This window comes from Theropithecus gelada, chromosome 1 (genome assembly GCF_003255815.1).
Source record: "Theropithecus gelada isolate Dixy chromosome 1, Tgel_1.0, whole genome shotgun sequence".
Taxonomy (NCBI): Eukaryota; Metazoa; Chordata; class Mammalia; order Primates; family Cercopithecidae; genus Theropithecus; species Theropithecus gelada.
Genome location: NC_037668.1, coordinates 189274869 through 189300733, shown reverse-complemented (window position 1 = coordinate 189300733; position 25865 = coordinate 189274869). Strand labels below are relative to the sequence as shown.

Below are 25865 nucleotides of genomic sequence, written 5' to 3'. Positions count from 1 at the left end.
CTCCATCTGCCGACCTTGTGATCTGCCCACCTCGCCCTCCCAAAGTGCTGGGATTACAGATGTCAGCCACTGTCCCCAGTCTGGAGAGGCATTCTTTAAGTGATAGTGGCTCGTTGTAGTTAGAGCCAGACTTGCATGCTGTGTTAAGTGAGTGAGGGGCAGCATCTGGGCTGGGAGAAGGGTGGGAGCTCACCGTTTGCCAACCACTTGGCGCAGTCAGCAACGGCACTCTCCAGCTGACCAAACGTGCTGTCACCTGAGGCTGGCCCCATGAAGGAAATTATACAATCCCTGCTCGTGATCACAAGACAGTGGGGATATTGCTTTTTGTTGACACAGGAAGCGAAACTAAACAGAAAAATGTGTCTGGCTTTGAATTGGGTCCTTCTGGCAAGCAACAGGGAAACATTGGGAACCAGGAAGGAGCAGCTAGCCAGGAGTTGGTGTCGGGGGTGATAGGTGCCTTAAGCAGTCATTTTACCTGTGGCTTTGGTGCCACTGTGATTTCTTGGCAGGATGGTTGACTCAGCCATAGAAACTCCCCTTTCTGCCTTTGACCTTTGATAATCCAGTAGCTAGAATGTTGGCTGTGCGTTTTTCAAACAAGTGATAAGCTTCTAGGTCTCCAGGTCCTAGCTTGTTACATTCCCCCCACCCTAGACACCTTCTTCTCCCACCTCCCCGTGTACTGCTGGGAAGTCCTGATCATTTTTCAAAGGCCAATCCTGTATTACCTCTTCTGTGGAACTTCTACATGCTGTCCTCCCTGGCTGAGGATGGCAGTTCCTCCTCCAGCTCCTGTTGTACCATCATACAGGAGCATGCATTATACAATATGGCTTTATTGTTGCATATTTATGTTTTCTTTCTTCTTGATCTCAGTTTTCTACTTCTGTTTTATGGTTTGCAGTCTTTATATGGCATTCTTTCTAACCATTACAGAAGGGGACAGGATATAACAAACAAAAATGTAGCTCTTAACATTGCCTTCTTTACTTTCTTTTCTGCCTTCCTCCCTCTTTTTCTCCTTTCTATTCTTCCTCCTTCACATGTTTTTGAATAATTGTTTCAACATGAGATTTGCTTGCCTGGTCGATTTTTAGTTCCTGGAAGATATCTTGTTTAGGACAGGACCTGGCCCTTCTAGGTGCTCAATAAATATGTCTTCATTGAATTAGTAGCAGTGTGCTCTAGGGCTGCCTTACTGAAATGGCAGGCACTAGGAAATGGCTAGAATCTCTCACATTTAACTACAAGGTTTGGAAGATGCCTTGTATGCATTAACTCTCAGCACCATTCCCAGTGGAGGTAATTATTTTCAGTAGCATTATCAGTTGGCTTATTAATAAGAATGCCAGCAGGAGACAGATGACATACTCAAAAGTGGGCAATTTGAGAGAATTTAATCAAGGGACCACTCATAAATGTGTAGGCAGGATATAGGAAAATCACAAGGAGATGGTGCAGTATCCCAGGTGAAAGGGCTCAGTTATCACCCCTAGGCCTGAAAGGTTTACCTTAGGAGTGCATAATCACAGGAAAAAGGAGCAGAAACTATGTGGAGCAGGCTTCCAGAAGATATAGCCAATCTGCAGTGACCCTTGGGAGAGAGTGGGGAGAATCAGCACCCTGGCCTCCCTCTTCCCCTCTCCCTCTCCAGGCTCCTTACACTGTGTCCTGGATCTGAATGCAAGTACAAGTCAGAGGCATGAAATCCACTGGGGTCAGTTTCTCTGGACCAGAGCAGGGCGGAGAAGAGTTGAGAACAGGTCTGGAGGAGCAACTGGAAAGCAGACAACAGAGATGGCCTGAAGGAGTCTTGCCATGTCATGATCCTCTGGCACTAGCAGCCTTCTTTTATCAGCATCATACTGAGTATTGTAAGAATGTATATTAAAACAATGAGGCCTGAAGAGGGAGAAAGGCAAAATAATTTGTCCTGTTTTAAATGTTTAGACAGATAATCCCCAAGACTCTTCTAAAGCCTGGAAACTACTCTCATAAGCCTTTTATTGTGACTTTGACAGAAGCAATTTCTCTGTTTCTAGAAGGAAATTCTGCTCACATGTTCTTCTGGGCACTGGGACCAGAATGTGAGCTGCCTTCCCGTGGACTGTGGTGTTCCCGACCTGTCTTTGGTGAACTATGCAAACTTCTCCTGCTCAGAGGGAACCAACTTTCTGAAACGCTGCTCAATCTCTTGTGTCCCACCAGCCAAGCTGCAAGGTATTGTCTGGTCAACCAGGAACTGTATGCAAGTTCTCTTCCATCCCTCACTCTTGAGGGTAGTTTGGGACTCTTTTCATCACACCAATACCTTTCCCATTTGCTCCACTGTGTCACCATCTTCTGATAACTCCGGAAAAGTCCCAAAGGGCAACACCACTCTTTGTCCCCAACTACTTGAAAGGATGCACTGGCTCAGGTTCTCATGAATGAAGGAATCTTAGACTTTCCTCTATTTTTATTTGATGATGTGTACCCCAGAGACAAGCCTACTAGAATGGTTGTCCTGATAATATTCATAATCAAGATACAGTCTATTGTGTACATTTTAAAATTTAATATTTAACAACCATCCTTTGAGTAATGTATGACTTTGTCCCTGGCTTTAGTGCTGGTTAGAGATAAAGATGGGGTGGAGCCTGCTCTAACTGATGGCTTCTCAGACTTTGGTGTGCTTAATAATGACTCAGGAGGCTTGCTATAATTGCAGATTCCTGAACCTTTTCCAAGAGATTCTTGCTTAGTGAGTCTGGGGTGAGATAATGATGCTATGGTGAGTAGTTCATGGATTGCATTTGGAGAAACCATGAATCGTACTAAGGCATATAGTATAGTGTTTAAATACAGAACTCTGCATCCAAACTGCCTCTGTTCAAACCCTGATTCTGCCCCTTACTAATTCGGGCAAGTTACCAATCCCCAATTTCCTCATCTGCATAATAGGGGATAATAATAGGATCTATTTCATAGGGTTGTTTGAGGTTTGAAGTTTACACAAGTTAATACATGTAAAATGCTTAGAACAGTGCCTGGCATATAATAAGCACTATAAAAGTGTCATCTATTATTATTTTAATGCTTTCCATGATACCATCACTGCTATATTTTTTATTATTTGTAGGTAGGAAAAGAAGTAATGATTTAGTTGGTAGCCCTTCTTTCATTTGGGTCAAGAAATATTTATCTGACCTCTGTTTTATGTAAGAGCATCACACTGGATGCTCTATAAGTAAAAAGATGTAGGACAAACATTTGACATGGGATTTTTGAGATGCTACTCAAGAAAGAATAATGTGACTTTTGAAAGACACCAGTAAGTTGAGAGGTTTTTATTTCATCTGCTATGATTATCTTTCTGGGCTCTCTGTTCTAAGCATCTTGTGCTTCTCTCTCTTGGAGTCAGGACTGAGCCCATGGCTGACATGTCTTGAAGATGGTCTCTGGTCTCTCCCTGAAGTCTACTGCAAGTTGGAGTGTGATGCTCCCCCTGTTATACTGAATGCCAACTTGCTCCTGCCTCACTGCCTCCAGGACAACCATGACGTGGGCACCATCTGCAAATATGAATGCAAACCAGGGTACTATGTGGCAGAAAGTGCAGAGGGTAAAGTCAGGAAGTAAGTTGAATTGTTCCTGGTCTTTGGAGTTCTACCTACCTCGCTGCTTGTTATGTCTGTTTTTCTGTATGATCTCTCTTTACCTGCAGGACTATATTCTCCAGTCACGACAGGTAGGTGACCTGCTGTGCTTTCTGTAAATGTATTCTGTCCCATAGAAGATCCCACAGTCTCACTTGGGTACTTTTTAAAATAATTTCTGCCCTAATGATCGCTTTCCCTGAAAGTAGGAGTTAGCAGCATCCCAAGTGTTGTATGTGTCACCTGAATCCAACTCTGTGTCGGCCTATACTCGTCAGTCCAGTTTACAACTGCAGGCCTGGCCTGGTCCCCAGTGCAGACCCTTATGAGCTGTGGATATTGGGAAAATTCCTTTCTCTGCCTCAATTTTCTTTCTATAAAAAGGGGATGATGATAACAAAAAAAAAATGTCTACCAGTTAGGGCTGATGTAGGAACTAAATGAATGATATGAATAAAACATAAAATTTAGTATATTTACTTTAAAAATATAAAACTCAACTGGCTATTAATATTGTTATTATGTCTTTCTGCTTTCTCCTTCCTGAATTTTAAGTATGTGCACTCCTAGACCTGTGGCCAGAAACACTTTTCTTCCAATGTCATGGGGGATCTGAAAGAACAAAAACTTTATAATGTAATTTAAGAGGAAGGGCTTCCACTAGAGTCATCTTGGGGTTCAAATCCTCATCTCCCCTTTATCAGCTGAGTAACCTCAGGCAAGTTACTTAACTCCTTGGGTCTTGGTCTCCTTCCTTTCTTCTAGGTCTCCTTCTTATCCTTTTAAGTTTAGAATAATGCTTTCATCAGTATTGAGTTGAAAGATAATTCAACCTTCAACTCAATATCCAACTCAAGGTTAACTCAATATCCAGCCCAGTGCCTGGCTTGTGCCAATTACTCAATAAATGGTTTCAGAAAAAGAAACTTTTTCTGAGTGAACAAAAAACTTTTAGGGAAAGAAACTCCTTGCATTTAGGAAATAGTAGCTATTCTTTCTCTACCATAAATTATGTAGCTACAGGAGAAACCAAATCTGTTTCTTACCTAGCACTTACCTAGCTACATTAGTTCAAAGCCTATCAATATGTATTCTTTTAAGATTTTGTTTTTGAGCTAACAAAATCCTAGCCATGGTATTACCAGTGGTGCTGGGGCATACAACCTTTGCTTGTAAGCTAGGATGGTCTAAAGGGACAGAAAAAAAAAAAATCAGGAAGCTATCTGACTCCCATTTACCCTTTCTCTAGTTGATCTCTCAACCATGTTAACATTTGGCCAATAGAGCAATGGCCTCTCCCAGGGCCTTCCACTCTAGAAAAGGCCCAGGCTCATAAGTGGGAGGGGAAGAGCAAGCCCATACCCTGCCCTTTCCACCAGAGGGAAGGGCCAGGCTGATTAGAACATAAACAATACTGATGAAAAATTCATAGGAGGCAACATTCCCTGGTTCAGTGGTCTCTAGCAGATGCAGTAAACAGTTTTTGACAACCAAGAGCATATTTTCATAGCATCTAGAGGCAATTTGCATAGACAGTGAGTACCCAGGTAATCTTCAAGTGAAAACATTACTACAATTACCCTGAAGGCTGCTGTTTTCTTGCTTTTTTCTCTCTAGTCTTGCCTCTTTTTTCACACCAGCAGCCACCTCAGATATCTGCAGAATAGTACCATGAAGAATAAATGACCAGGGGCCAGAGAAATGTCTCAGGACCTGGAGGAATTAAAGACAGCAAGATCATCACCAGTTTTCTGGGCCATGTCTCAGCTTTATGTTGGGAAAAAACGAGGCCTCCACCCAGAACTCTGGGTGGAGTTCTGGGTTTGAGGGACATTTTCGGACACAGCTTTTCTGACTGAGAAAGTAGATGCTTGCATCACAATGTCAGCATCAGTTTGGGCTTAAACGTTGACATTCACAGCACCATGCTGAGGAAAGATTAAATTATTTACCATGTTATGTAAGCTGATTAAATCTTACTTTACACCTGTTTACATAGCAGGTGGCGGATTGGTAATCAGAAGTTTGCAAGTCTAGCATAAATCACTGCCACTTGCTGCTCATGTTTACTCAGTGAACTATGTCAGCCTTGTTCCTTGCATGTGGAAAAAGCCCAGCATTGTACAAATGAGGCCCTCAACTTCTTTCTAGGACATGCAAGCACAAAGAGAAGAAATTGAGAAAAGCAGAAGGGAAATCAATCCAGAGAGAATGGGCACATGATAATTTTATGCTACTGTACAGTGTAGTAAAAAAATTTTTTTGAGGGTTATATTTGCAACTTGTTTGCATGACCCTGAGCAAAATACTCAACGTCCATGTATCTCAGTTTTTGCATCTATAATGTGGGAAGTAGTAACTATTTATATCCAACAATGTTGTTTTGAGGCTGAATGTCGGGCAATGTCGTGAAAGCATTTTACAAACTTTGAAGTTCAAAACATATGCTATGCCAGATATTACTTTTTGTTCATATTTTTTTAAAAGAAGAAAACAATTACTAAAATATCAGCCAAATACATTCCCCTCCTGCTTCTTCTCAAGTCCATGGTTTCAAGACAAAAGAATGATAAGTGCTGGATTTGACTTCCTCTGATATCCCTGTTCCAGCTTTGTCTCATTCTACCCAGGGACGTCACAGATGACATATTCATCCCCTACATGCTCTGTGCCAGTCTCTGGGTTAGGAATAAAGACAGACACATAAATAAGACCTGGGCAGTCCAACCTCAAAAAATGGAGTCAGGATCTTTGTTATAGAGTTGTTGGCCACACCTTCCTTCTTGAAACTCTTCTTCCTTGATTCTCTTCCATCTTGCTCCCTGATTCATGTTCCTTCTTCCTGTCTGTCCACCCTTGATTTCCTTTTCTGCTTTTATTCCTCTGCCCATTTCTTTAAAGTTGATGTTTGTCTGAGTTCTCTTTTCCAACTTGTCAGGCATGATGCTCATTACCCTGTAGCCTCAGTTACCATCTGCATGCTGATGGTTCCTAAATTCATACCTGCCAATATAGTATCTTCCCTTAAGGGCCATAAGGCCCATAAGACCAACTGCCTATGGATGTTGCCACTTGGATATCCTGTCTACATCTTGAACTCTTAACTATGCAAAACAGAGCCTATTATAATTCCCTTCAAACATGCATATCTTTCTGTGTTCTGTGGAGCTGGTTGAACCGGGTGCCTGCACATCACCTGAGACTCTTCAGTGCCCTTTACCTTCTTTCAAATCAGTTATCAACTCTGTCATTATCTTACTGACTCAGATATGCTTGTTTCTCTCCATCCCTGCTGTCGAGTCTCTATAATAGACTATTATCATTTTTCACCTCTGAACTGATCTTTCTGTCTCCAGTCCTTTTCCCTTCAATATATTCACCACTTTGCAGCAAAAATGGCCTTCAAAAACCTCAAATCCAGTTTTGTTATTTCCCCACATGAAAATGAATGACCAGCCTACCTGCCACTTTATTTAAGGGCAAAAAGTTGAATATTAAGATAGTTTCAGTGCCTGCACAATCTAGCAGGGCCTTGCTTATTTCTCCAGCCTCATTGCTGACTATCTTCCCTGCAGACCACTTCCCTTCAGCTCTTACACAACCTTCTTAGCATAGGCTCTAATACTACTGGAGTTCTTTTATATCTTCATGGAAGCCATGACAGTCGGGGCCTTCAGACATGGAATTCCTTCTTCCCAGAGCTCTCCCTGACAGTAACCTTTTGCTTGACTAACTCTTACTCTCTTATTTTTAGTGTAGGTGTGACGTTGTCCAGGAAGTTTACCAGGTCTCCCCAGACTGTAGGCCTCCTCTCATAGGCTGCCATTGTACACCAAATTTCTCTGATGATATCACTTATCTCACTGATTACAAATGATCTGGTTACTCATCTCTACTGGCAAATAGACCATGAATATTTCGCTTAGCATCTTGTGCCCAATGACTAGTTACTTGCTGGTAGGTATTCAATACTTTCTAAATGGGTAAAAGCACTGCATTTATATGCAAACTTATGATAGAATTTTGATGTGAAAGTTGATGCTAAAAATAGTGAAGAAGAGGAGAGATTTTTCTTACGAGGTAATAGAGATCCCTGTTTCAAATGCTTTAGAGTGAATGAGAACTTTAAACATATATATGTAGTATTTTTTTTCTAGCAATTATCTCAACGACATAGAAAGAATGGTCATTCTTCAAAGACAGTTTTAATTTTATTTATTCAACAGACATTTATGCCTGATTAGTGCCACTCTATGCAAGTTAACGGTAACAGAAAAAGGATTACCTCTCAACAAGCTCACCAGAAAGATGCTTCTCATACTTGGCTGCTCATGAGAATCACCCAGGGAGATTTTAAAAATCCTAATGTCCAGGTCACACCCCAAACCAATTACATCAGAATCTCTGGGGGTGGGGTCCAGACATCTGTATTTTCCAAAGTTCCCCAAGTTGATACCATGTACAGCCAAGGTCAAGAAGCACTGGTCTAGTCAAACTTTTGTTCCTGTTAGATTAACATCAGTTATGAAATTTTGACTTTCCTGAAAGATCCAGAATAAGGCTTCTCTATTTAAAATTTTTGTAGCAGCACTTTTGCATGATAGATTTTAACACGTCTCTTTGAGACTTTTTTATTTTTGCGGGTAATAGAGAAAATGTAAGCAAAATTGTAACTCCAAGGAGGTTGTAAAGTATATGTAGTTTCAGGAGTTCTTTCCTTGTCACATTGTAGAATATGCACAAACTCTCCTTTAAGACCCTTTCTTTTTTCTCCTATGCAATTTACTTCCACATACACATCATCGTTAATCACTCCTTAGCTGTTTCATTAACCTGATTTCCTGGGAAGCTAAAGTAAGTGTGATTGACTTATATTTTATCATTATGACCATATTATGTTCTCCCTTATCTTTCACTTCCATGGTTGCCTTTTTCTCATTATGTGTTATCTTTATGTGTGAAGGTTAGGTTAACGTCATTAGAGCCCATAATTAATTTAACTTCTAAATGATTCAAACCTTCCAACTTTAGTTAGACAATCTTTGTTTCTATAAGTCACTCATCAAGATACCATCTGTGGGGTGCTGTAGTGTCAGATCTTCTTTTGGGTAATTGTAAACATCCATCCTTTCTGAGGGTTGCCCACAGCATCAACTTTTCCAAAGTACGTAAATCTGTTTAAGTTCTATAAACACAAATGAAAGTCAAGGCTGAAATTAACAGGCCTCACATTGTGACTATTTATTATTTAACAAATGTTTGGTTGGTGAATGCCTTTAGTGAAACCTTGTCTGACCTAACTTAGGGGAGAGCCTGAGATGGACTGGAGATGGGTGTGTATATTTGACTCGTTTCCACACACATAGAAAGATTGGTGTGGCAGTGTTAAAAAGCTTAAAGCCTGGGCTCTGTTCTGTTAGGTATTGATGAGGATGACTATGGTGATGATGATTTGTCACTATGTGCTATATATGCTAGGTATTTTGTTCACAATATGCCATAATTTGTCATAACAGTAATACATTTTATCATTAACAAAATAATAGTATAGTAAAATATATTATTATATAATAGTATATAATTTGATATAGTAATTATAATATTTTAATATATTATTATTATCCCCTATTATAGATGAGGAAGCTGAGACTCAGTGTGGTTAAGTAGCCTGCCCATGATCACTCAGCCAATAAATGGTAAAATTAGGATGAAAACCATTCTGACTCCAGAAACTGTGCTATTGGCTACAAAGGCTTTTTGTTTCAGCAAATCACTTCATTTCTCTCAGCCCTTTCCTGCATTCGTAAAATAAACGGAAATAATTGAGTGATTTCTAGCCCCAAACATTTCTATTTTATTTTCTATCTCCACAATGAGAAGAGCCAACACTTTGGTAAAACATCATTGCAAGAAGTGGTAGATACATAACAATTTATTACCATCAGAAAAAAAGCAGTGATATATTAAAACACAACTGTTGCACAGACATGGACTTAGTAGACAGCACTTAGGGCACTGTTAGAATAATACCTGAATAACTTTTGGTCTGCATGAGGAGCCAAGGTTTTGTTCTCTCCTTCTTGATGGGTTTTGGTTCATTGTTATCCATTCACATCCAAGAAAACTGGATATAGTTCTCCCTTGAAGTTGGAATATTCGGAAAACATTTTAGAATTTCTAGAATTAAGTTTTAGAATTAAACACATCCCTAAAACTTCTAAAGAAGGTAATTTAGTCAAATGGCTAAGAAGGGTTTTCTTAGTCCAAGATTTGTCTCCTCATTTAGTGGTTAATTATACAGGGTCTGGCATTATTGAGATCTAAATTTGAATCTCAGCTCCACTATTTATTAGCTTTTTGACCTTGAGCAAGTTACTGATCTGTACTGAACATCATTATTCTGATTTACAGGATAGAAATAATAGGTGTACTCACTTTTTGTAAGGAATAAATGAGATAATAGATGCAAAGAACTGAGTGAAATTTTTGGTCATATTATGCTTCAGTTCATCAACACTGCTGCTGTTTATGATCATCACCATCATCATTATCATTATCATTACCATTACCATCATCATCAACACCATCATAATTTCTACCAGGTTAATGGCTCTTACAAAATGACTGTTGCCGTTTGGGCTATCCTTCTGGTGCAATAGGGAAATTTCTTCTTTAACATGGAGTATACTCAGCTACTTTTTTATCAGTGGCCATTGTCTCCCATCTGTGGTTGGTTCCTATGCTAAAAACAAAACAAAACAAATTTAAAAAAAAATAGCACAGAGTCCAGGAAGACTGGAATTGGCATTCGAGGTCAGAGGTACAGGTCTTCAATTACCAGTGGAAAAAGTGCATTTCCCTTGCCTGTAAAAGAAAACACACACCAAAATAGAAAGTTTACTAAATTTTTAAAAATGTACTATTCTCCCCCAATTAGTACACTCTCTGTCTGCTTTATATCTTCCTGCTGACAACTCAAGAAGTGACCAAGTACTACAGTGGCTTCAAGTAGATCAAGGAAAATGGGGGAAAGAGGGAGAAAAAGAAACCACGTAATCAGCAAGATAGATCTGGTCATAATTTAAAAAATTAGGCCGGGCGCGGTGGCTCAAGCCTGTAATCCCAGCACTTTGGGAGGCCGAGGCGGGTGGATCACGAGGTCAGGAGATCGAGACCATCCTGGCTAACATGGTGAAACCCCGTCTCTACTAAAAATACAAAAAACTAGCCGGGCGCGGTGGCGGGCGCCTGTAGTCCCAGCTACTCGGAGGCTGAGGCGGGAGAATGGCGTGAACCCGGGAGGCGGAGCTTGCAGTGAGCCGAGATCGCGCCACTGCACTCCAGCCTGGGCGACACAGCGAGACTCCGTCTCAAAAAAAAAAAAAAAAAAAAAAAAATTAGGATGAGCAAATAAAGTCAGGCTGGTCTGGAAGGAGAAGGGCAAGGGCATGTCCTGGAGACATTACCCAGATTTTTAGGCTCTTGATCTTTTTGAACCATAGCTTGAAACTCTGGAAGATTCAAACTGACTTTATCCTATCCTAGGAAGGGAAAGAAAGACTTGGTTAATCAACTGAAAACTGTGCAGATAAGGCAAGATAAAACTCATTAAGTATCCTGGATTCATAGCTTTTAAAAAATTATAAAAGTAATCTACCTAATTGTTAAGCTCTGCGTCATAGCGATGTGCCTATACATAGGTGAATAGGTGCTAAACCTACACACGTGTATACACATGTTCTATCTATGATTGCTCAAGGAAAGAACACACATTAATCTCTATGTACACTCATGTAACTGTGAGAAATAGAAATGTGTTTTCTTTCCAATAAGACCTTGCCTGGCTTTATAATTAGTGTTTATAGTAAATACATTCAAAATTTATCCTTGGAATCCTCAAATATCTTGCCATTGTAGGATAATGTGAGCTTTAGGCTAATTTATTAAAGCCTCTTTTGGCTTCACAGTGATTGAATCTCTGCCCCAAGCCTTGGCCACTCATATACACACCTAGCTGCAGACCAGATCTTGACTGCAGGCTTCAAGGGGCCTGGTGACCGGCATGCATGCTCTCACTTCAAACTCAGCCCTTGTTGAATTCGTAAATTTACCTGTTAACTTCAACCCCAAACTAGAGAGCATCATATTGTAAAACTTGCTGTTTTATATTGACTACTAATATCTATTAATCAGAGTAAATTTTTAGAAACCTGAGTAAGAGCTTAATTGTTATATATAAACCAGTAGGACTTTATTCAACCCATAACTTCACCCCCTGCTGTTCTTTCTGGTCTTCGTTTGTCCTACTCCTCCTGTGTCTCTGGCTCACACTTTCTTCAGCCCATTGAGTGAACATTTTGGTTGTGGTTTTGCTTTTGCTCTCTAGTGATGGGGTCAGGCCAGGTCAAACTGATTCATAAACTATCTCCTGAGGGATTCTGGGTGGGACAGAAATATGAAGAATTAAGTAGGGTGGAGAAAATGAGCAGAATGTTAACATTCCATACTCATCACACACGCACACACACCCACACACACACACACACACACACAGAGAGAGAGAGAGAGAGAGGGACAGAGACAGAGACAGAGACAGAGAGAGGAGTGTGGCTGAGCAGATCTTCTGATCATCAGGCATAGCTAGTAATTTCCGCTGCTTGTTGATCGTGGTCATGTGCCATTCATTGAACTGCATGCTTTAAATATACTACCTCACATAATCTACTTATGACCCTGTGGAGAATGTATGACTATCCCTATTTTCCAGCGAGGAAAACTGAGAATAATGGAGTTTACGTGATTTTTTTAAAGTTAGAGATTTATTAAGCACCAAGGCTAGAGCTCTAACATCTCCTGATTCCAGAGCACCTGCTTTCAGCCACTCTGCCACATGTTCTTCCTGATGAGAATCTCCCAGTGCAGCCACTAAAGGCCTGCTGAAGCCACCGTGACTTCCAATTCTCCCTTTTCAGTCAGGGCAAGGAAAATGGTAATCAGCTCTTTTTCTTCCAGCCCACATCAAGGAATGTAATGTCAGGAGTATGGCCAATGCAGGATCCACCTGTGTGTATTCCAGGTCCTTAGGTATACCACACCTTTTTAGAGGTTCTGATAACACTTTAGTAGACTAGGGTCTTATCATTGCTGTGGCTTCCAGATAAGGGACCATGCAAATAACATTGCTTTCTCAAGGAGCAACAGTGACCTGCAGTGGTTACTTCCCAAGTGAGGGTGTGAGTGTGTGTATATACCTGTGAGCACTTTTGATCATGCCTGTCTGTGAGTCAGACTGATCAGGAACAGAAATATAACAATACCTGGAGGAATTCTTGTGCTAAAAACTTTGTGAAGATGACAAAAGGAGTTCTTACAAATGAGATCACCTGTCCCCTGAAGTTGAGTGTATACAGTGTATTGCTCTTTTCTGCCAGAATTTTGTTCCAGTGGACTTCCCTCAGGCTCTTCCCCTGCCCTGACCCTCCCCAACAATAGGTAGAAAAGAGAGGGAGGGAAGGAGAGGTAGAGGGAATATGCATATTTCCTCCATTTCTCCATTTACACTTTTGGCTAAGACTTTTTAAAATCTCTGGGTTCTCACCTGCACTGTTCCCTCTGCCTGGCATATCCTCCTCTGCTTCTCTACCTGGTGAACCCACTCAAAGTCTTCCTTTGCTGATATTCTTCATGCCTGCAGGCAGTGTTGGTGCCTCTCTCGGGTCAGTATTCCAACCCTATTATAATATTTATATTTGTTTTTACAACTGCAAGACCTAATATAATAAATAGGCATATCCTTGGTGCTCAATAAATATTTGTTGAATGGATGTGTAAATGGACAAGTAATTGAATGGTGAAAGAAAGAGGTTCCTATTAAATGTTGGTTTTAGTTTGGGGTGTAACCTGGGCATATTTGGTAGAAAAACCTGTTGGCTGCATGGAGAATGGAAGAAACTCATGAAAAGAGATGAAGTGGGAGTTGTTGAACTTGAAGTGAGTGAGACTAGGAAAGGAGATGTAGATGATTAAGACATCAGCAATGGAAAATGGAGAAGGGGCCCCAAACTTGGGTTTAGGTGTTCAAACCTAGGGACCAGGCATGATTGTACCTGCCAATCTGGAGACATAAGAATTAGCAGAAGAAAGTCCAAAGATAAAAGTGAGGGGTGGGACATGGAAGTAAAATAGTCTACACACTTTTACGAGTTAGCAGGTGGCTCATTTTTTTCAGAGAGGCTCTGTTTTACATGTGAGGAGAGCTTTGTAAGGGGCTTTTTTTTTTTTCCTTTGTCAGAGAAGAAGGCCAAATCAAGTATGTCTTGTTGGATGGTCCTGCTGATACTATTTCTCATCTTGTAGAAAGGGCTAGAATAGGACATCAGGAGATCTGGTATTAGAGAGTGCATGATAACTATCATGGGCTGCAGACTTACCGTGTCTGAAGTCCACTTACTCCATATTTAGGAAATTGGTTTGGGAAACCAGGCCCGCAATTTGTTAGAGGAAAACTGGTATGGGCTTTGGAAGTGCTGATGGTTCTGTTTGGGGCTAAGTAGAGAACCGTGTCTTTTAAATTGGTCTAGATCACTATTTCTCAATCTTTAATATGCATAGGAATTATTTGGGGGTCTTTTAAAAATGCACATTCTTGTTGAGTCAGTCTGAAGTGGATCCTGAGATTTATTTCTAACAAGCTCCCTGGTGATTCTAATATTGCTACTTTAGGTACCACACTGTGTGTAGTAAGAGGTTTAACCGTATTCTGAGTGAAAAGGCTTTCTAACTTCAGTTCAAAAACTGACCATGTATCAGACAAAACACAACAAATTAATGCTTTAGTTTTCTAATTCATATAATGGAAATCATGCAATTGCCTCTTTCCCTTACATCTTCTTTTTAGGGATATTCTAAATGATAGGATTTTGGGATCCTCAGCACAAACTCACTAAATGAGGAGAGGTAATTTATCTGTAGCTCCATTGGTGGAAACATGAGTGCTTCCATATTATAATATAGGCATTGGCATGAGACTCATCATAGTGCACATCTCTGCTGTGCCATCAACCAGTTAGATAACCCCAGGCAAGTTATTTTATGTTTCTAAATCCTACCTCATCTATAAAATCAACATCTATACATTCATTGAACCAATATTTATTGACAGCTATTATGTACCAGGCATTGTGCTGTGCACTGGGAATATCATAGCAAATAATGCTTTGCCCTCACCAAGCTCTTTTCCATGGTGGGAGCTGATGATAAGCAAGTAAAACCAATATACAAAATAATTCAGGGTATGCATCCTAAGAAAGAAAAAAAGATGCTTTGATTAAAAAAGAAAAAGTTAGAGGGGCAAAATAAGGATGCTCTGGGGTGGTAAGAATTATGCTTAGATAGGAAGAAAGAGAAGGAGCCAGTCAGGAGAAGATTAAAAAAAAGAAAAGCATCATGACTCGAGAGAATGGCATCAACTCTTGTGGCTGGAAAGGTCATGGGTTGTGCTTGGGATTCTAAGTCCAGTGTCGGTGAAGTGCATTAAGGAAGGTGAATGTGGCATTGAATAAGGTTGGAGAAATTGGGGCCAGAACACACAGGACCTTGTAGACTGAAGAAAGAACTTTGGATTTCATTTTTCCTCCTAACAGAAGCAATGGAAATGTTCTACACAGGGAAATTTATTTTTTTGAAAGTTCCCTCTGACTGGTGTTCGCTGACTGGCTGGGAAGGGATCCAGAGGAGAAGTGGGGTGTTCAGTTAGGAAGTGGAGATGGTGGCTTGTGTTAATGTTTGTGGTAATGCTGAAGTGTAGAGACAATTTTCAGAAATACCTGGGAGATGGAGCAGGACTTGTTGACAGGTTAGAAGAAAGCAGATGGGGTGAGCAAAAAGGTAAGATTGAGAGGAAGAACAGAATCAATGATGGCTTCTAAGTTCCAAGTTTGAGCAACAGGGCAGCTGATGGTATCATTTACTGAGCTGGGGATGGTTGAGGAGGCTGATATGTGGAGTGATGGAATCAAGAATCTAAACAATAATAGTCCCTATCACACAAAGTGTGTTTGAGGACAAAATAGTATAGATGTATATTTTTCTATACAATAGTTAGCACTTAAGTGCTCTACATGTTGTTGTTTTTCTGTTGTTGTTATTATTCTTGAGGGAGTACCCACTGGAGACACCAGGTGACCTTGATCGGCAAAGACATGATAATTCTCTGGGACTCAACAAATCATTCTTTTATTTTCTCCAATGGAAAATAAATGTTGCTCTTGAAAACCTTACAGTGGTGATAGAAGGATGGGGTAGACTATGTGTGCCTCAAGTGACATCAATCAAACTTTCAGCCAACTTTTGATTACAAGATCTTTATTTCTGGCAATGATGTAAGAAGCAGAAAGAGCACAGCTGGGTTTTCAGCACTAGGAGGATACCATAAGTTCTCGAAATTGGAAAAAGCACCTTCTAACTTGGAAATTGTGCTGATTTGTCTAGAGAAGTTAGAGGGAAAATAAATACAAACCTTCCCCCAACCCCAACTCCTCATGATACCATTTACAGAGTAAGGAAGAAATCACAGAGCAAGAACTCTCAACTAACAACCCTAGCCAAAAGGCTGGATGCTTAGCAAAGACCAAATGGAACAGTCACAGGGCTGTGAGGTGGATAATCTTCCTCTCTGGTTTCTACACCTTATTAGCATGAGAAGGTAGCATGAATTTTAGTAGTTTGCCAACCTGGCTGCACATAAAAACTTCTGACAAGTTTAAAGATACGGAGTCCTGGGCCACTCTCAGGAGGTTTAATGCACTAAGCCTAGCAATCTAGATTTTTTAAAGTGGCTTCTACATAATTCTGATGGGATTGGTCTACACATGTAAGTTGGAAATCATTGATCTCATGATCAGAATGTTATATTAGGAATTGAGAACTTTGAAATCTATGAATTGCTGTGTGCGGGTAAATCACTTCATGGTTACTAATGTGATTTCCTGTCTACAAATGAGATGTTTTGGCTGATAGACAGCGAGTAGAATGTTTTACATGGAGGGTGCTTGGCATGGGCTATCAGAGATGTTTTGGAATCTCTGTCCTGGTAAGGGCCTGTTTATCTAGTATCCAATGCTATCATTCTTTCAAATGCAATCTATTCACTTCATGACTTCAAGGAGTCGTTTGGTTCCTGATGCATAAGCCATACACAAAGGATCATTGTGAATAAACCAGTTTTTTCATTCATGATTTTAAAGGTGTCAAAGGTCACTCCTCAACATCACCAAACTAGAAGCAATGCAGAGGCACTGGAAATCAGTCCATCCATTGCTGTGTCTCAGTCAGTTTGAGCTGCCGCAACAGAACACCATAGATGGGTGGCTTAAACAACATGCATTTGTTTCTCACAGGTCCGGAACTTGAGAAGTCCAAGGTGCTGGCAGATCCCCTATCTGGCGAGGGTACCTTCCTAGCTTGCAGATGATTGTCTTTTTTTTTTTTTTTTTTTTTTTTTTGAGACAGAGTCTCACTCTGTCTACCAGGCTGGAGTGCAGTGGTGCGATCTCGGCTTACTGCAATCTCTGCCTCCCAGGTTCAAGCAATTCTTCTGCCTCAGCCTACCAAATAGCTGGGAGTGCAGGCGCTTGCCACCTCGCCTGGCTAATTTTTGTAATTTTAGTAGAGACGGGGTTTCACCATGTTGGCCAGGCTGACCTCGAACTCCTGACTTCGTGATCTGCCCACCTCGGCCTCCCAAAGTGCTGGGATTACAGGCATGAGCCACCGCACCCGGCCAGATGATTATCTTTTTTCTGTGTCCTCACATGGCAGAGCACAGAGAGGGCAAGCTGTTACATGTCTTCTCATGAGGGCATTGGGAAGGCTCCACCCTCGTGACTTAATTACCTTCCAAAGACCCTACCCCCTAAAATACCATCACATTGGGAGTTAACATTTCACCATATGAGTTTGCGAGGGCCACAAACATTTAGTCCATAGCGCTAAGTAACAAAAACATGAGCAGGACGGGTGGCAAGATTTAGGCTTCAGTCTTCTTCAAGGGCCCTGTGGGGAAACCAAATTTCTTGGGACTAGGAAGAATCCAGAACACTCTGAATTCCTGGCACAATCCAACCAGCTCATAGCACTGCAGTGCCAAATTTCATACCATGAAATCTCAAGGCTTGCACCATAAGCTGAGATCCACGACATGAACATCAGGCAAAATGAGACAGCCCTCACTATTGGGCCCCGAGATACTTAACCTATCAAATGCTTTGCTAGAAGACTGAGGGTGGAGACGTTGGTTGTCTGATATAGAGAGATGTGGAAGTCCTGGGAGGCCCATGGAGAGATGGCAGTGCAAAGCTGTCTTCTGTACAAAGGAGAAGAAACCATGAGGAAAAAGAATTGAGGCTCAGAGGGGCAAAGGAACTCCTGCAGAAAGAAAACAGAATTTTCTATGGAATTGGGACTCTGTCTGCCAACCTTTCCCTGCAGTGCCTCTTCTCCGGTCGGGGTCCGGTGTAGCTGTGCTATTCTCTTGCTGCAGTCTAGCCATCCTCCTCCCTGTGTTGATGGTGGTTTGTAGCGCAGGGCCTGTTGCATTGTCTGGGTGCCACGATGGAAGGCTACATTCTTCTTCCCCATCCAAGTTTGATCTGTCTACTCTCACCCCTGAGGTTATTAAACTGGCAAGGAAATATATGAAATCGACATTCTTGAATGGCTCCTTAACTCTGGGCAAGGAAAGGGAAGACTATTTCCATGGTTGAAGTATTCCAACCAGTTCAGAGAAAAATACCACATGAAGTCAAAATATGATCGTCCTGGCCAAGCAAGGGTTTTCCTTTATAACCATGCTGACATGCAAGGTTTTTATAGCCATGCCTCTCCCCTGCTGTCAGTGGTATTGCCTGCTTTCTCCAGCTGGGGGATGTCAGTTCAGCAGAGGTAGGAGAAGGATTTCATCTGTGGGAGGTGGTAGAAAGAAGAGAGTCCCTGGGAGGATATAAACTCTGCAGTGTGAAGGAGGAGTAAAATATCCATTCTAGGAGAGGGACAGAAAGGAGCCTCGTTAGAGTAAAAAAGAGCTGCAAACCCTTAATTGAAAATAGATTTGGAGAGGCATTTTTAAATGTCATCTTTCTGGAGGGAAAGAAGCAATTTACTAAGCAGTACATTTCATTTGTATAAAGTTTAAAACCAGGCAAAACTCCTCTATGCTGATGAAAATCAGAAGTGTGTGGTGTTGCAGAATACTGTATGCTGTGAGGGTGGGGGGATTTTAACTGGGAAAGAATGCAAGGGGGAATTCTTAGGGGCTAGACATGTTCTGCATCTTGATCTGACTGGTGATTGGTTACCCAGCTGTATTCACAGGTAAAACTCCCTCAAGCCACACACTAAGATTTGCATATTTTTCTATGTGTAATTCATTACTCAATACAAAAATTTAAAGTTAAACTTCTTTTTTGCCCACTTATGGATGTGGCATTGGGACACAGGGCTTCTGAGTGCTCAGCCGAGGATGAGGATGCGTTAGTAAAACTGTGGAGCATGCCAGAAACAGTTAGAGCCTGATGTGGCAGGAGGACCGGGGGCTTCGGCTGTGAGCAAACCTGGGTCTGCATCCTGCCTGAAGGGTTTGCTGAGTGTTTTGAGTAAGCTTTACTTTTCTCTCAGGTTCAGTTTTCTTAAGTGTGGATAATAACATTTACCTTTAAATGTTGTTTGATCCAAATAATATATGTTCTCACTTGTAAGTGGGAGGGGAGCATTGAGTATACATGGACACAAAGAAGGGAACACCAGACAGTGGGGCCCACCTGAAAGTGGAGGGGAAGAAGAGGGTGAAGATGGAAAAACTACCTACAGGGTACTATGCTTATTTCCTGGGTGATGAAATAATCTGTACACCAAACCACTGTGACACACAATTTACTCATGTAACAAACTTGCACATGTACTCCTGAACCTGAAAGTCGGAAAGAACTACGATGCAAAAAAATTCCAGTCATAAAAATCAGATTTTTTTTTTTTTTTTTTTTTTTTTTTTGAGACAGTCTCACTCTATCACCTGGGCTGGAGTGCAGTGGCAAGATCATAGTTCACTGCAGCCTCAACTTTCTAGGCTCAAGCCATCCTCCCACCTCAGCCTCCCCAGCAGCTGGGACTACAGGTGCGTGCCACTGTGCCTGGCTAATTTTTGTATTTTTTGCAGATATGAGGGTTTTGCCATGTTGCCCAGGCTAGTCTCAAACTCCTGACCTCAAGCAACCTGTCTGCTTCAGCTTCCCAAAGTGCTGGGATTATAGGAGAGAGCCACCATGCCCTGCCAAAAATCAGATTTCTATTGCAAAATGTTCTTGGGAATAAAGATATGAATCTAAATAATTATTTAATAATAAAACACTCAACTTATTTCTAAGTATGTATTATTTACATGTGTTTAACTATTAAAATATTTTATTATTAAAATTATTTGAAGTTGAATGAATTCTGTGATGTGAGATCTTTGACAAATTACTTAACATTGTTCAGTGTGTTTCTATGAAGTGGGGATTAAAAAGATGATTTCATAGGCTGGGCACATTGGCTCACGCCTCTAATCTCAACACTTTGGGAGGCTGAGGCGGGTGGATCACCTGATGTCGGGAGTTCAAGACCAGCCTGACCAACATGGAGAAAACCCATCTCTACTAAAAATACAGAACTAGCCAGGTGTGGTGGCACATGCCTGCGATCCCAGCTACTTGGGAGGCTGAGGCGGGAGAATCACTTGAACCCAGGAGGCAGAGGTTGCAGTGAGCTGAGATAGCGTCATTGCACTCCAGCCTGGGCAACAAGACTGAAACTCCGTCTCAAAAAAAAAAAAAAAGAAAAAAAAAAAAGATTATTTCATTAGTATTATAATGATTCAACTTGGTATCATCGAATGTGCCTTGCAATGTGCCTGACATGCTGTTAATTTCAGTTCAATGATTCAATTCAGCAGATATTTATTTAATGCTGAATATAAACCAGATATTATTTTAGTTCTTGGGAATTAAAAACAAGACCACCACATAGCCTCTGGCTTCTGGAAGCTTTCAATCTAGTGGGAAAGACAGTCACATGTGCATTTATAAAACAATGTGATAAATGTTTTACTACTGTAAGATTAGAGTACTGCAGAAGCCCACAGGAGGTATGGCACAATAGTCAGAAGATAATATGCAGGGGTTAGTGGGCATATTTAACCTTAAAAGGGGCATAATGAGACTAGAAAATGGTAATTTAAGGCTACTACATGTTTGGAAGAGTCAATGGCCAAAGGGTTATTTTTATTTTAGAATTACAAGCTTATCTGTAACCAGGAGTGTTTTGCATTAGAAGTGGATGTGTTAAAACAGCAACATGGAAAGCACTTTCAAACTGCAGTGAGTCAAAAGGGGAATGGAATGGAATCCTCAGTAGCAAGGACCCTAATTCCATTGACTCTAGTCCACATCAAATGCTGTCACTCTGGTTGGGGACCATGTCTGGGCATGAGAAGGAGGACCAATTCTTCCAGGGCAGTATTGAGTCATGTCTACTTTGAGAAGCTGGTGAAAGGTATGCACTCTTTCCAAGGAAAAATAAACTTGTAAACAAATGAAACAGTCATCTCGGAAGTTATTGTCCTTCTGAAAGTTAGGTTCAGAATCTCTGTTTTAAAAGAAAACTCATATTGCTGCACTTTCTCCCCTCTCTGAAGAACCAATAAATAGTAGCAACTTCATCAATTATATTGCCGTATCAACACTGTTGATCCTCAAATCACTTCCGATCCGTTCTCTGAATATGCGATAACCTTTTCTGTACCCCATCCTACCTGACATTTCATTGTACTTAGTTGTGAGTCTTTTCCAAGATGAAGATCTCAGAGAAAACCCAACTACAATTTAGATGCTGCACTATTTATCAAACCCTCTTAAGAGTAGTAGATGAAATATTTCTATATAACATTTACTACTATTTCAAATAATAAATGAACATTACTATTTTTAGTTCCATGATTTAGAAATTAGCCTCGGACAGTGGGACATATGGCTCACAAAAACCATCTGTCCCTGCCTATTTGCTAATTCTTATCCCATATTGCTGAGGATCGAGTCTTCTTTCATGACCTCCTTGAGAGATTCTGATGAGCTCTTTTGTTTTATGTTTTATCAGCAAGTTCCTGAAGATACAATGCCTGGAAGGTGGAATCTGGGAGCAAGGCAGCTGCATTCCTGTGGTGTGTGAGCCACCCCCTCCTGTGTTTGAAGGCATGTATGAATGTACCAATGGCTTCAACCTGGACAGCCAGTGTGTACTCAACTGTAACCAGGAAAGTGAAAAGGTAAGGAACATTTTTTGAACTTATTTTGGATCAGGCTGTGCTCTAATCTTGATGCCCAATCCAAGAAATTTGAGAAATGAAATTTCTAAAGAATTCCAACAGGCAGAGACTTGGGATTCTAATCGGGAGTGTTGGTATTATGCAATAGAAAATTCAGAAAATACCACATATTTGAAATGTTCTCTCCTGAGTTCAGAACTTCCTCTGAGGTAAGAAGAAGAATCCAATGGGTGCAGTACCAGGTATATCCCCCAAAAAATGCTAGGATCCTGATTTAGCAATGTGATCCCCTCTCATGGATGGCCATTGACATAAGTTGACTACAAATACTAGTATTATTATTTTTCTAGAACAGAGTCCTGAACAGAAACACAAATTCCTTGGCAAAGCTGGAAGTGCTGTTTGACTATTCCCCTCCCTAGGATTTTGGCACAAAAGGTCTCAAATGAAAAACACAGTCTTATCTTGGTTGTGTGACTAAAAGCAATTTTATTTTAGAATCTTTTCAAGCCTCACACACATACATGAGACAGGAAGTCAAGCAGACTTCCTAGGCAAAGGTCAATGTCCTTGTCTGCTCCCTGGCACCTGTTATCTTAGTTTTCGGTACTCCAAGGTAAGCACCATGGAACAGATGTGAAAAGAATATGACAGAAAATGAGACCCCTGAGAAATCAAGCACATCCATTTGCACTGATGGGTTAAGGAACCATCGAGTTGACCAGATGAAGGGAGGGCTACCTACATTTCTAAAATCTTACATTTTGGAGTTTTGAGAGTTAGTGCTACTCTCTGTGTTCTAGATAAAGTATAATTTGTGGAGCCAAGAGTTTTACAAACCAGCACACATGTGGAGAAAGGGAATAGAATTTTGGTGAGACCAAAAGCAACTATGATGTGTCCATTCAAGCAGAAAGGCAAAAACACACCTTTAGGAAATATTATGAATTGGTTTCACTGGATGAAGCTCATCTTGAAAAAATCTGACATTTGCCACAAGCAGCATTTGTGTGATAGTAGGGATGAATCAGTGCAAAACAACACCATCTGGGAAACAATTCCGAAAATAGCTCTGAATTCATGAGCTTTGGTTGATAGCTGATTGTATTCCTATATATAAAGGAAAATACATTGTTAATACATTTCATTAATGGAAAAAAATTGTCATCATGATTCCTCTGCCTGGAAAAAGCAAAGAATTTTTTTGGCTTTTTTTTTTTTTTTTTTTTTTTTTGACCAGTAACAATATGTTGTTTCAATAGTGTCTTTTGGTCCAGGTTCTAGAACTGGAGAATACTACCACTTAATCAGACCACTTTTTTTCAACTCTCAATAAAGTTAAAAAAATGATAATTAAGATGTTTACTTTTGATATTCTAGCTTCCCATCCTCTGCACTAAAGAGGGACTGTGGACCCAGGAGTTTAAGTTGTGTGAGAATCTGCAAGGAGAATGCCCACCACCCCCATCAGAGCTGAATTCCGTGGAGTACAAATGTGAACAAGGATATGGGATTGGTAAGGATAGGAGTGAATCTTAAAGTCAATTTCCATGTCATTCTTTTATTGAGCACAGCTGAAATTTTTAAAATTTTATTTATTTATTTATTTTGAGATGGAGTCTTGTTCTGTCGCCCAGGCTGGAATGCAGTGGCGCAATCTCAGCTCACTGCAACCTCCGCTTCCTGGGTTCAAGCAATTCTCCTGCCTCAGCCTCCCAAGTAACTGGGACTACATGCGCCTGCCACCACGCCTGACTAATTTTTGTGTTTTTAGTAGAGATGGGACTTCACCATGTTGGCCAGGCTGGTCTCAAACTCCTGACCTCAAGTGATCCGCCCACCTCAGCCTCCCAAAGTTCTGGGATTACAGGCATGAGCCACTGCACCCAGGCTGCCCAGCTGAATCTCGAAGCAGAGACACTGTTCTCCCTGAAGAGTGGATTGAAATTGCAAGTTGACTCTTAGCTGCTTTAGTAAAAATGAGATTTATGGCAACTTTGAGGGGCCTAGACCAGATGGATTTGTGGTATGGTTTGTAGCTCCAAGATGAAAGGTGGGACTGTGTAGCCACATAGCATGTGTCTGCTGGGCTCTTCCATTCTTCTTTATTCCCTGTGGTTGTTACTGGAGTGGAGAATTACTGAAAGGGATGATTTGAGATTCCTCTTTCATGCATCATTCTTCAACCATTCTTTCTCTGCAGAGGACTAGGTTCCAGAGCCATGGACAACTTCTTATTCAAGCAATTACAATTAAAGGTCTTTGTGGCCAGAACTGATTTATAGTGATGTTAACTTTGCCTTGACTGGCCCTAAATATCATAGAAAAGAGTTGTAGCTGATGCGAAACCTTGTAAGATTACTCCTAAATTCTGAACTGCATTAGCAAGGAATAATTTTATCAGACATTCTAACCAATGCCAATGAGTATAATTTGTATTAACTAGTAAGCTCATTGCCGTCTTCAAGATGTTGTTTGCACAGTGATGTCTTGTGGTCAGGCATAGAGTATCAGGGAATTCAGATGTGCCTCTTGGGTGGTGTTTCACAAACAGATTCTCATCCTCCAAGCGTCCAATTTCTGCATTAAAATATCATATACTCACATATCTAGAGCCCTTAAGAGGGATGTAGCTCTTTTGATTGTTTTAAAAGTCACTGAAAACATAGAAACATAGATAGTAAGGACTAAAAAGAAACTTGGAAATCATCAAATGTATAGATGAGGAAATAGAGAACCTAGAGAGTGTATTTTCTCTTAATATAATTTTAGGAGACATTTGGACTCTGTGTGGAAGGGAATACAGCAAGATTTTTCTGCAAGAGACCAATACATACCCAAAGTCTCTGCTTCTGATTCTTCACTGCTTCCTCCTTTAATCAAATAGGTTTGTTGGCTGCCAATGCAATTATCTTTAGTGCAGCAACAGAGAGAATAGTATCTGGAGTAATTTTATAATTTCTGGGTCATTTCCTGCCATCCACCACCACCACTACCAGCATGTCAAGTTCTTAGGTAGTAGTTGTTGCAATTGTAAGCTTCCAGGAGACCATGTAAACAGGAATGTATTAGATATACTTAAAAGGTATGAGCCAATCAGGATAGACTTTGTATAGCTAGAGTCCTGGAGGAGATCTTGGAGGCCCGCTGGGCCAGGAGTCAATCTTTCAGTTACTAGATCGTGTAGAAATTCAGGCATTCCAGAGGAGGTGTTATACTGGAAAAGACAGAGGAGGGGACACTTGGGGCAAGTGGAGTTAGGTTGGGGGAAAGTCTCTTTACCAATTAGTGTGAAAGTACCCTTACGGGAACACAGATGACTATCAGCCCTGCCTACAACATCATAATATGGTGACCCATAATGAAATCAATTGTTCTTTAAAAACTCAAAGCTATTGATTCCTGAAAGAAAAAGAACGAGATCTGGGAAGTTCAAGTCTCTGCTGTAAACTTCTGTTCTTTCAGGTGCAGTGTGTTCCCCATTGTGTGTAATCCCCCCCAGTGACCCCGTGATGCTGCCTGAGAACATCACTGCTGACACTCTGGAGCACTGGATGGAACCTGTCAAAGTCCAGGTGAGGAAACGGACATCGTTATGTGCCAAAGACGTGAGTCTGCTGAGCAACATTTGGAACATTGTTTTTCGGAGTAATTTCAGAGACTTTCAAAGCATCCTTAAAGCAAACAACCACATGGATTATTCCTAGAAAGAAAAGTTAAACATTGAAAAGCAAAAAGAGGGAGGCTTGAAAAAAAAAAAAAAAAAAGATAGCTCACATCTAAAGGAAAGTTTGAAGTATAAGATGGAAAGAAATCTTAGAGACATAAGGAACAGAAAGGAAAATTACTACTAATGAAAAATAGGATGG

The 25865-nt window shown here is 40.8% G+C and overlaps 1 protein-coding gene across 1 annotated transcript in view; it reads left to right on the top strand.

The window, feature by feature from the left end:
• Positions 1–25865, top strand: part of PAPPA2 (pappalysin 2) — a 301019-nt gene that overhangs the window by 217434 nt on the left and 57720 nt on the right. The window contains exons 16-20 of the mRNA XM_025354616.1: positions 2049–2226; positions 3410–3623; positions 21828–21996; positions 23377–23512; positions 25462–25571. Coding sequence (XP_025210401.1) covers positions 2049–2226; positions 3410–3623; positions 21828–21996; positions 23377–23512; positions 25462–25571 — 807 coding nt within the window. The remainder of the gene's footprint in view (positions 1–2048; positions 2227–3409; positions 3624–21827; positions 21997–23376; positions 23513–25461; positions 25572–25865) is intronic.